This window comes from Pezoporus wallicus, unplaced genomic scaffold (assembly GCF_028554395.1).
Source record: "Pezoporus wallicus isolate ANWC-B61680 ecotype Strahan unplaced genomic scaffold, APGP_CSIRO_Pwel_v1 contig_6923, whole genome shotgun sequence".
NCBI classification, from domain to species: Eukaryota; Metazoa; Chordata; class Aves; order Psittaciformes; family Psittacidae; genus Pezoporus; species Pezoporus wallicus.
In genome coordinates, this window is record NW_026637289.1 from 2,849,256 (window position 1) to 2,861,290 (window position 12,035).

The 12,035-nt window shown below is 40.8% G+C and overlaps 1 protein-coding gene across 7 annotated transcripts in view; it reads left to right on the plus strand.

Annotated features, from left to right (window-relative positions):
* The first annotated feature begins 407 nt into the window (after positions 1-407).
* AFG1L (AFG1 like ATPase) overlaps positions 408-12,035 on the plus strand; it is a 58,767-nt gene continuing 47,139 nt past the window's right edge. For 5 of the 7 annotated variants that reach the window (XR_008971601.1, XM_057404723.1, XM_057404718.1 and 2 more), the window contains exons 1-2: positions 4,810-4,917; positions 9,658-9,881. Coding sequence is in view for 6 of the 7 variants with exons in the window: in XM_057404723.1 (XP_057260706.1) it covers positions 4,812-4,917; positions 9,658-9,881 (330 nt within the window). In the remaining variant the exon portion in view is untranslated. Of the gene's footprint in view, positions 555-4,809; positions 4,918-5,342; positions 5,366-9,657; positions 9,882-12,035 lie in introns of those variants that run through there. The other 2 variants (XM_057404719.1, XM_057404720.1) reach the window with 2 other exon arrangements.

The window sequence follows — 12,035 nt, forward strand, 5'->3', positions numbered from 1 at the left end:
TATTAGTGCACCGTCCTTACTTCCTTTCTTTCTGCTAATAGCTGCCAACTACTCCATTATTATAAACAGAATTTAAGCTGACAGAGTTTTACAACGTGGGAGTGAAAGGAAGCCTTACCTGAATTGTACTAGTTATTAGACTGGTCTTGCAGCAAGGCAAGAAAAAACTCATTCATTCTACTGAGATTATCCAGATGTGTGCATAAGTAATCTTTTGCTTGTTACACAACGTTTGCTACCACATCTGATTGTCTTAAGTATAATGTATTGACTGCCTCCCGGCGAAGCTTGGTTTCACTATCTGTTCCAAAGAAACAAAAACTTGCCTAATACTGTACATTTGGGACATTGGTGAGCCTATGACGAATCAAGAATACAATTTGTTCTCACACTGGGTAAGCACTGAGGCTTAAGTTGAATGCTTTTCTCACGGCATACCATCATAGCGCCACTGTTTTGTCTGCTTTTCCTAACAGGATAACTGGTGGTGGAGAGCCGTATAGAGGCAAGCTACTGGGACTGAATGTTTAAGTGCCCATGTGTCACTAGTGTTGGTAAGTAAGGAGGTTACAGTTATTTGGTGAGGTCTCCTATCTCTGGTATTTTTTTCATTGAGGTCACGTACAAATCCTCTGGTCTAGGAGACAAAGGGGAAGATGCCCAGCTTCATGCCTAGCCCCCCCATGCATCATACGTAAGCATGTGTGCCACACTGGCTCATGAGGAAAAGAGAAGGAGTGAATGGGGTTGGGAATTTGAGACCTGTGAGCCTCCATGTTTCCTTCCAACTCAGAAAATGCATTTGTTTATTTTGATTTGCATTTTGGATGATTTTTGCTCCATGAGACTGGAGTTACACTGTCTGTAGTTCCTTCTGCTTGCTAGAAAGGTTCTTCTCTCAGGATGGAGGTGAACATAAATTCAGAAAAGAAAGTTTTAATTCTGTTTCTGACGTGAACTTTGGGCCAGATTTCAAACCTGGAGGGAGAGGGGTCAGCTGTGTTTGCAAGTCCAAAGATTAGATGCAAAAAATCAAGTGTTTAGAATAACGTCCAAGAGGATGTGCTTGTAGATTTGTTACTACACATTATTTAATTCAACTTTTCTGACATAACTTCAAGTGGCAATATGAATAGCAAATTCTCATAGCTTGAACCCACAGAAGCAGGTATTAATGGATGATTACTTCTTAAGTTTGATGTAGTAATACCTCTCAAGTAGGTTTTTCTGGTTTTTTTTTCTTTGGTTTTAAAAGAAAAAGTCACATTTATCCAGTTAGGACTCTCCAGCCTTTTGTCAAGTGTCCAGGTTAACACATTTCAGTCAACAGAGGCATATTCTGTCAAAACTTGTGGGGAATGCTGATTCAGGTTAAGGCAGAGCCCACAAGACACTGAACTAATTGTGCAATGCTTTATCTGGAAAAATGACTTCCTGATCCCTGCATTAGCTGCCAGTGCTTTGAAACACAATGTTTGAGTATCTACATTGTGTATTTACCTGCCATATAAAAGTATGAAGCTTATAAATAGAATTTGTAATATTCACATTTATATATATATATTTATATGTTCAGATTTAACTTTAATATTCAGTTTCTCTCATCACTTTTACACAATATTCTGCCTTTCATCAAGGGATTATTCTCAAAGAATCATGGAATCATAGAATAGTTAGGGTTGGAAAGGACCTTAAGATCATCTAGTTCCAACCCCCCTGCCATGGGCAGGGACACCTCACACTAAACCATGTCACCCAAGGCTCTGTCCAACCTGGCCTTGGACACTGCCAGGGATGGAGCATTCACAACTTCAATTCATACACACTTACAGTTTTTTTTAACGTTTGAAATGTCAAAATGCCATCCACCTCCTCAGAGTGTTCTGCTGTGAATTCCTTGTTCTGAGAGATGCTGGGTAGTGCCCATGTAGCTGGAAAACTGTGCAATCAATTTCTAATACGCTGAGCTGTTTGAGCTGACTGAAATGCAAGCTGTAAGCAGATAGTGAAAATGGCTGTAAGTTTGGGAACATTTACACAGCTTTATTGATCTGAGGCTTTATAAGCAATGTAGACTATTTAATAGCATATTTGATTGTCTCAGAATAGATGTGGTTATATCAAGTTTACCCCAGAGTGTTTTGACATAATGTCAGGAAAATGGCTTTTGATGGAAACTCTGTTGATGAAAACTACCCTAAAAATGCATTTTCTTAGAGCAGGCTGAATAACCAGTTATATATCAGAAGTATGTTTATGTTTGGGAGCCAGAGATGTTTCTCATGGGGGGAATATCTTGGAGCCTTGCAGTCGGGTAAACTCTGCTATCCTGCAGGAATTCAGGGTCTGGCAGACGCCTAACGACCCTTGGACACATACATCCTGATAGGGTTTAGGATTTCTGAAAGGAGTGGAGTTTATGCCACCAGAGGCCAGAGGAGACCTCTGGAGGGGTTTTATTAAACCCCTGATTTTTATTCCTGTTAAAGACCACCTATACTTTTGCCTAGCTGGCAGACTAATAATGCAGCTGGGTTGAACAAGTGTTGATTTAATTTCTACACGGTTGCAGTGTCACATTTTTGGAGGTGAGCAAAGGGACAGCTACAGGAAATAAAGTATACAAACGTGTCACAGAACAGATCTGTCTCTGTTACGGGACACTACCCATGCTAATCTGTAGAAGTATACTTGAAAGTCCTGTTTGTTTAGGTTTACACCAAAACATGGTTTTGCCAAGTGCTTACAGCCAATGGAGAATCAGTTCCTGGGTTGTGCAGTACACTAGTGTGTTACGGCATCTCAGAGTTTGCCGGAGTATCAAAGGCTCGTAGCATTGCAGAGAGCTTGTTCTTTTAGGTAGAAGATGTTGGAATAGACTCAGATGGGAAGTTTTTCTGTGCTGTCTTGGATAACAAGATTAACAAAAAAACTCCCACAATTTAAATAAATCAGATGTTTTTTCTGAAGATTATGCTGTCATTTTCTCCAATTATTCTTGACATTTCACCCGTGCATATTGTGATCTGAGTTAATAATGGAAGAAACACCAGCTCTCGTTGCCTTGTTTATTCTTTGTTCTCAAGGAGATAAGCTGTTTATAAAGATAACATATTTGTTATTTAAATCACTTTTACTGAAGTTGTTTCCTTGTTTGAGTTTCTAAAAATATTGCAACAATTGTGATTCATCTTTGAGATGTCTGTTCAATTCACTATGATTTGTACTAGAATACTGGAATTCATTCCTAAATAGGCACAGGTGTTGATAGCTGTAATATGCTAGAATGAGTCAAAACCAATAAATGCTCAATAAAGGCAAGATGAAAGGAAATGCACTAAAACCAGCTCTTTCAAAATGTGATAAATTGGCACTTTAGTTCACTACTAAATTAGTTATGTACTGAAGATGTGTCTGGAGCAACTACATATTTCAAACAGCTGAACATGTTAGAACATAACTTCAATCACTTAATATTTTCCAGATCATAAAGATTATTTTTAAAATTAGCAATACTGTTCAGCATATAATCAACTTTTGTTTCCAAGCTGTTCTGAGTGCCCTGTTGTAATATTTTGCTGTACCATTATTAAGAAAACCCCAAAAAGGTTGATTAATAGTTTATGAGAATTGCTGGCTTTCTCATGTCACACAGAAATTTAATGCTAGAACAGGATATGGAAATTCTGACATTGCAAAAGTAAAAGTCAGTTAAAGCATTTACTTTGTGCTTTTACCAGGAGCAGACATTTTATTACCTATTTCTTGCACAGTGCACTCTGCAGGGAACATCTGAAGCTCCATCCTGACCTTGGGGTGCATTTCTGATGGGAATGGAGCACTGGCCAGCAAACAGGCAGGTGTTATGGTTACTGGTTCAGGAGTGCCAGTGCCTTTCCCTTGGAGCACAGGCTTTTTGCCTTGTACCTTCCTGTCAAAAGAGCTTCACAGTCACAGCGGAGATGGTGGGATAAGACAGTTGGGTATCTACCAAAGGAGGCAGGTGGCCAGCATTCTTCCGAGGAGGTCTCAGGAGCTCTACTTGGGAATCTGAACTGATACTGCCAAGGACAAGGCTTACAGTGTGCTACGCATGCACTGGACAGCTGGGACTGAATCAGCTCCTAGACTTTTGCATAACCTTCAGGGAATTCTGCTTTTATATTAACATCTCTTGCTGTTGAGGTTTAGATACATATTTATAGGCATAGAAGTGGTTGTACTGCTAACGTGTAGATAACACTGTAGTAACTCTGGCCAGAAATATTTGTCCTTAATATTTTAACTATGTTTTTCCTTAATATTTTGTGGTTTGTGCTTTTAGACATAAACAGCACAAGTTAGAAATCACCGACAAATGCTAGCTCCATTGCCGAAACTCCTCAGCGACAGCCAAACTGGCCTGAAGGCTGCCGCACCGGCCACAGCCACGGCGCAGCACGGTACAAATCGCAAGCGGCAAGCACGTAGTTTGGAGATCTGAGTTCGTGGATGCGGCAGTAAGGTGCTATAAACGGCACCAATGTGGCATTTGGTGGGTCTGCCTCTGGAGTGCCGTTTGCGACGGGTGGCCGGAGGGGCTGCGCGGCCCTTGGCCGAGTTCGGCCGGTTCCCCAGGGGCTCGCCCGCAGCCTGCGGCTCGGTCCGGGGGTCAGAGCAAGGGAGGGAGAGGAGCTGAGAACCCCCACTGGACCTGCTCGCTCAGCACCGCCCGAAGCCCGGCTCCTCTGAGCGACCGCGACCGTTTCCCTGACAGTGGCGGGACTCTATTTCCCAGCGCGCCCCGCGTCCCCGCCGCAAAGGCCGGGAAGATGGCGGCGCCCATGTCGCCCTTGGTTACTGTGCGCTGCCTGTTGCGGGCTTCGGCGCGGCGCGCCGGCCGTCTGCTACCGGTGCCGGCCGCCGCCCTGCGGAGAGGTCAGTAGCGCCGAGGTCTCTGCGCCGCGCGCTGCCCTGCGCCCTTCTCTGCGCCCTCTCCTGCTTGCAGCCGGGCGAAGGGAGGGCGAGCGACAGGTTGCAGTGGCACCGCCTAGGGAGCGTGCCGTGGAGCGACCGCGGTAGCCGGTGCATCCCTTCCCGCCGCGCCGCGGGTCTCCCCTCCGGCAGAGGGGTCCGGGCTGAGGGGTAGGGGACTGCCGGTGCCGTGTCGGATCGGACCGGGCCGGGCCGCGCACAGGTCCCTCCGCCCTGGCCTGACCTGACCGTGTCCTCATGGTGACCGCCGGGCAGGCCGGGGCGGCCTGTCCGCAGCCAGTTCCACAGGGACCCCCCGTGCCCGGGCTGTGCGGCGGGGCTGGTGCCGGGAGTGAGCCCCGGGGCCCTGGATCGGAGGGGGATGCGGGTTTAACGATGCCGCTGTCCCCCAGTAAATAGACCTGCAGCGCGCCGCCTCGTTAAATGCCTTACACCGCGGGTGCACCGGGACCTTGACGGGCGGCGAGTGCACTGGGGTCGGCCAGAGCTTTTGCTGTGCTTCAGGCTGCTGAGGGACTTTGCTTTCCTCCAATGTGTAACAACAGCTGAGCTCTGTCTGGCAGCCGTACTTTAACAGCCGGCACAGTAAACAAATTTATGGGTAACTAGGTTTTGTTAACTTGTGGCTTAAGTTAGCAGCAGAGGTCTGTTTTCTTTAGTGAGAGCTATTCGTCCTCTGCCAGGCTGACAAATGTGTGAGAGTTCAGTTAACGTCAGGTGGGTGCCAGAGGTCTGAAGGTCAGTCAGCAGATCCAGGAGGATTTAAATGTAAGTGTGGACGTACACATATTACATTGCAATTGTACAGTATTTATTCATCCAGACAAGCACTGCAGGTAGTACTATAGTTGTATGTGTTTTATGCGGTACTGGTCTAGCACTTTATATAGGTTGTTTTTTTGTAACCAGCATATTACCATTTTAAAAAAGTTGTCAGAGCAAATCAAGTGGCTTTAGGCAGTGCTTCAGCTTCCATATTAAAGGGAAGATTGTCCTTACATGTGTTTTTTGAGGACATCTGCAGGGGTGGGCAGCCATCAGTGAATTGGTTTCTAATCTTGCTTTTATGATCACTGGTTTATAGTCCTTCTTTTTGCTTTCTAGACTTTTGTATCTTCTTAATTAAAAGACTTCACAAATAGTATTTGTGTAAAGTTGCAATTTCACTGACAAACTTTTCTTCTACTTTCATTTGTACATCAGATTGTTAAGTGAGGTGTGCACTGAAATAGTACAAGTAATCTTATTTCAGAGTAATGTCTAGTGTTTGTGAAAAGCTCTCAAGGCAGAATTCTGTCTGCTAAGTGGTAATAAACCAGATGCAATTCCTGTATGTTGCATTAACATTGGCTTAGCAGAAGCTGTTCCAACTTCTTGAGTGTGTCTGTCAGCAAGGGTGGCAGTTGGGTGACTTAGGGTTCTTAACTTTGCAGTCGTAACCTCCGAGAGTTTGATTTAGATGCAGTTCTCAAACAGCTATTAATGGGAAATACTTTTTATCTTTAAGAGAAACAGTAATAACCATTACAGCAGAGTGTCATAGGAAACAGTTAATTCTCCATCTCTTATGTCTTCAGAATAGATTTTCTTCAAAGTATGCTGTAAACAAGCACAATTTTTGAGTGTGGTTCAGGGGTAATTAGATAAATTTATCTTTCCTTATATTTAGAAAGGTCAGTGTTGTCTTCAAGCCTTAATCTCCATGAATGAAAACTATTTCTGATCATTCCTATGAGGGAGTGGTTTGAAGCATATATGCAGCACAATGGTTAAAGGTGATATATTTTTCTCCCTATTAGTCCCTTGAAGTGCTTGTTTCAACTTTGTTTCCTGAATTGATAACAACAGGTTTTCATGTGCACTGTGTGTGGGTGACCCTCTAGTCAGGTGAATTTTGTAATCTGAAGAATGACTCTGCTTTTGCAATAAAAGGAGTTCAGTTCCATTTGTTTGATCTTTGCTTCTTTAACTGGACATTATCTGTCGTGTTTTTTTTCACCCCATTAAAGGTCTACAATTATAATCATGTATTTTAAATATGTTTAGTTTGAAGGCAGTAAGAGATCCTACAGGATAAATTTGAATCCATCTGTGGAAGTACAATACCTTGTCTCTCCCAGAAGTGAATAATCCTCTTAAATTTCCATGGAATCTTTTTGTGTTTCTTGAAAACTCACAATCAATGAAAAGGTATTGGTTTCTGCAGTCATAGAAAGATAGCAAGGATGAAATACAGGTCAGGGAAGCCCAGTTTCTTTTCCTAGGCCCTGAAGTAAAGGGAGACAAGAACTTGCTAGGATTTTTGTCTTGGGAATTATCTTCTGACAGATTTTGGACATTGCAATTCAAAACCTTATAGAAATCCAACTACGAGAGAAAAAATAAGGGTTACCATGGTGAGTGCTGTTTATCTTGGTTACTGTTCTGTGCTCTCAACCTCCTGGCTGTTGTCAAGATCAGTTTTTGATATGCCACAACCTAGCTTCCATTTCAGAGTATCTTCTTACATAAGTAACTCTAGTGCCTGCCTCAGCTGTGATTCTTGCTTTCATAAGTGGTGTCATTGAAACTCGCATGCCGTTTTCCTGTGTCATATCAGACATCACTTCTAAGTGGCAGTAGGAAAACCAGACAACATACTGATTAGTTTTTCAATTTACTGCTCTTTTCTCAAGTAGAAGGTCTTTGGCATTAAGAACACTTTTAATATTTTTATGTAGGTACTTATCTTTGCAGTAGTAAACTAATGCCAGTGTACTGAAGGTGACTGAAGCTCCCCATTGTAAAGGAAATTTTTATAATTTAGATTGGAATTTTCATTGGGTATTTATACATTAAGATTTTTTAATTTTTTTTTTCTTTGGGGAGTTTTTCCCCTTGTATTTCTCTAAAGGAGGACTTTTTTGTGTGAATCACAGTGGGTCTTCATGGCAGCTTTGTCTGTGACCCTTGCATAGGTAAGCAGAAAGGCAAATACAAGCAGCTGATTTTATTATTTGAAATAAAGTGAGATTACACTGAAATGTATATGTTTTAAGAACAGGAATTTAAGAAAAAGTTACAACCTGGTAGCAGCTTTTAGAGAAGCAGGGGGTGTCAGGCTAAATGTGGTAGCATCTAGCACTGTCCTGCACCATGAAGGTGAGAAAGATAGGTTATGGATAAATGCATGTCTGTAGTTTTACACTGTTTTGTAAGACTAAGTGGACAATGAATTGACACTGTGCTCTTCTATAGTCATATCTGGAACACTACATAGAGATAGAAGATGCTTCTGGCTATGTGTAACACTTAAAAAATTTCAGAAGGTAGCTAATAAAAATCAAGTAACAGTTTAGATAACAAAACATCGAGTTACAGATCAGATAATGAAACAGGAAGATATAAATGAAAACCCATCTTTTGCAGTATGGAAGTTTTGTATCTGCTTAAAAGTAATTTCATTTGCAGTTTACTTTCCTACTTTATGTATGAGAATGCTGTGTGACCCGATGACAAAAGTATTACTGCAATTAATTTTTCTTCTACCCCCTAAGCATGTTACCTGACCAGAGAGGAAAACGTGATGTTGCTTTGTTCCATAGGAGCTGCCTTTTGTTACATTGTTATTTTGTTAAGAGCTTTATAAAAAAAAGGAAAAAAGTGCTTGTACTTGTTCTGGTATTTTTGAGTGTTAGAAGTTGTATGGACTGACCCACGAACTTCTGGATTTGCCTTTCTCTCCTTTTTAAAGACAAAGATTGCTTCCTTTTCCTAGTGTTCTAGAACCTCACCTGCCCTCAGTGAGGCCTCTGAGAAAGCTGTTAGAGGCTGTTGTATTGCTTAGGAAACTTGCCTAAAGCATTTAAGGATAAATTTCCTTAGATCTCACAATGTTCAAAATACCTAACTGTGTAGCCTATGATACGTGTTTTTCCTACTTAAATCTATTTCTTTTATCATTGCTACAAATTTTGTTACAATTCTTGACAGTGGAAGCAAAGAAGGCATTAAGCAGCTTTTTACTGATGTAGCAAGTCTTCTTTGTAATCCTGTATATTCTTTCCTTTTATTTTATGTCCAGTAGTTCTGTTTTTTTTTTTTCTTTTGCAAACAGAATTCCTCCTTGGGCAGAATTTATCTTCTAGGCAGAAGATAATGCCAGCAGAGCAGGCTGTGGCATTTCGGGGCTTCACAGCTATTGCCTGCTTTAGTGTGCTCTTTGACTCTTTCATTTCAGCTTTCTTACAGAATTCCTGTTTGCTCTCCTGTTTGCTGGCTTTTAAATACTTTTTGCGTAGTTTAGCCCACCTCTGTTTAACAGATTAATCTGTTCAGAGAAACGTAATTTGAAATTTTTTAGTGGTTTTGTCCCAATTTGAAAAAAAAAACAACAAAACAACAAAATAAAAAGAAAAAAGATCAAAACTTCTCTTGCAACTTCTGATCCAAATCTTACCAACATTCCAGCTGGACATTTTAGTGTATGTGCTTGTTAATAATAAAAATAAATGTTAAAGCATGCTATTAGTGGTGTTTACTGCTGAAATTAGAAGTTGATTTAGTGAAAAAGGGTAATGTGCTTTAGTGATTGTATAGGTAAGTAACATATATACATCTTTAACTGTTAATGTATGTTATTTATTAATATAAAAGGGTGGTTTTCAAAACATTTCTATTAATTGCCTTCTTTTCATTTTGCAGCATACGCAGATCAGGCAGGTGAGAAGACAGTCCATGGTACTCCTACAGATGCTAATGCCAGAGCCTTATTGGTTTGCAGTGGACCTTTAGAACATTATGACTTTCTGATTAAGCAAAAAGAGCTGAAGAATGATGAGCATCAAAGAAGAGTTGTACAGCAGCTGCAGAAGTTGCATGAGAGCCTTAAAGGCTACAGCATCAGTTCAAAAAATCTTCTCTCAAAGGTGAGGTTTATAATGATAATTTTTTTTTAGTTATATTTTCTCATAAGAATATGGTTGCAATGCAGAAATTTCTGTAATTAACATGGATCGTATTTTTGCAGCTGAGTCTTTACAGGTAGCTCATTCTTCATGTTTGGATCTCTGTTCTTTCCTTTTTTGGTTTGTAAAATTCCAGTGGCACTCTAGAAGTAACCCCATTAAATATTATTGAAATAATTGTGTAAGAAAATCTGATACGGTTTAGTTTATGTCCACTGCCTGCCTTTCAAAAAATGTCATTTGTCTGCAGGAGAGAGGGACTAGACTGTGTATAACACATGTATTTTGGTTACATGTACTGAATGCTAATATTTTGTGTTCTAACAGATCTTCCACAAATGAAATTAGCCAGCAGAGTCTAAATAATTTTAGCTTTGCAAAACATAATAATATCAATCAGATATGACTATTTTTAAAAAAGTCTGTATTTTCCAGTGTTGTTAGTCTCCAGGTGAGGTAAGGAAAGAAGGCAGAGGTGTGATCTGCACCCCAGTTGTATTTTTGGTAACATCACGGCTCCTTTTCAATGGATTAACAGAAATTAAGACATACCCGTTTTGCTCAGTGCCTTAGCAGCTCTAGTGCCTTAGCAGCTCTAGTGCCTTAGCAGCTCTAGTGCCTTAGCAGCTCTAGTTCCTTAGCATTAGTCATGGTGATAGCCTGCTGTTGCACCTCTGTAACTTTCCCCTGAAGCTGCTGAGGAAACGTTTTCCAGAGCCTGTGTAGCAGTGTTTTTCATGTCTTGTCCTCATGCCTTTATTCTCAGATTGTTGCTGTTGTGGCCTTGCAGCTGCAAATATTGATAGCATTGTTATGACAGGTTCTCATGGGAAGCATCTAGAACTGGTGTGAGAATCAACCCTCAGCTTTCCTTGCCTCTTGTTTTGTAGATTTGAGTTTATATCCCAGAAAACCAAACACAGTGCCCAGCAAAGCAGATAAGACATTTCATTACTTGGTAAATTTTATTCAATTATAGACATGCACAGAAGCTGAATAACCTGTGAATATGCTTCATTCGCACCTTAGTAACACTCCAGTCAGCATAAATATTTTATGGCGAACATGGTGAGGGGAAACAACAAGAACAGGGTGTTCGACTAAGTCTAATAAAAGTATAGTGCTGAGAAAAAAGCATGGCAAAATATTCTTTGCCATCGTCATCTTTACTTTCCCTGTCTGCACTGGAGATTTGCCATCCTATCCCTAAGGGAAGGATGTACAGAAGCTGTCATTGCTCTTCCCAGTCCACCACTGGGTGTTTTCCTTTTTCTTTCTCTCTTTCTCTTGCCCCACTTTTGTTTTTATTTTTCATCAGGAGTAATTTTCACATTTACAGTCAACGCATGCTGTCAGCTACAGGGCTTGCTTATAAATCTCCTTGTCAGCCTTTCTCAGCATCAGTTATGCAACACACCTCATCTCATGGGCGTAAATCTAAACAACTCTACTCAACTTGTTACCTACCCATACATTTCCTATTACAACCCCAAAATGTCCTATACCTAGCACAGATACTGTATTTTGTTTGCATGGCAAGCCTGAATGATGAAGCATGAGATCATGAAAGCCAGAGCTACAGGGCTCAAGTGCCTCTAAATGGAGGTACTCTGTCCGTTTACATAAATGCTGTCCTCTGCCCTTTATGCTATATTATAATATATAATCTTGGCTTCAAGGCGTGAAAAAAAGAAGTGGAGTAAAGAACATTGGTATGAGAAAAAGCATTATCTTTTGGACATACTGCCAGACTTTACTCGTTTTCATTCTTTAGAAAAAAAAGTTACGATGAAGGTGCTGGTTTTACTATCAAAGGCTAGAGCATTTTGATCTTCTCTGGTAAATTGTTTTGGACATATAGATAGTCTGTTCTAAGAGTGCTGTCTTTGAGAATAGTTTTGAGAGCTGACTTATGTTAACTGGAGTGCCCTGAATCATTATAGTTGTTAGAGCAGTTGTCTAGTAATAGCTTTGTAGATAAAGCATTATGTAGGTTTTTTATTTACTGTTTCTTTGATTGCAAAGCATGAATAGGGAGGAAAGCCTCTATTGCAGAGAACAAATACTAATCGTATTCTATTTAGGAAATCATGATGCTACTTTGTCCCTGTATAA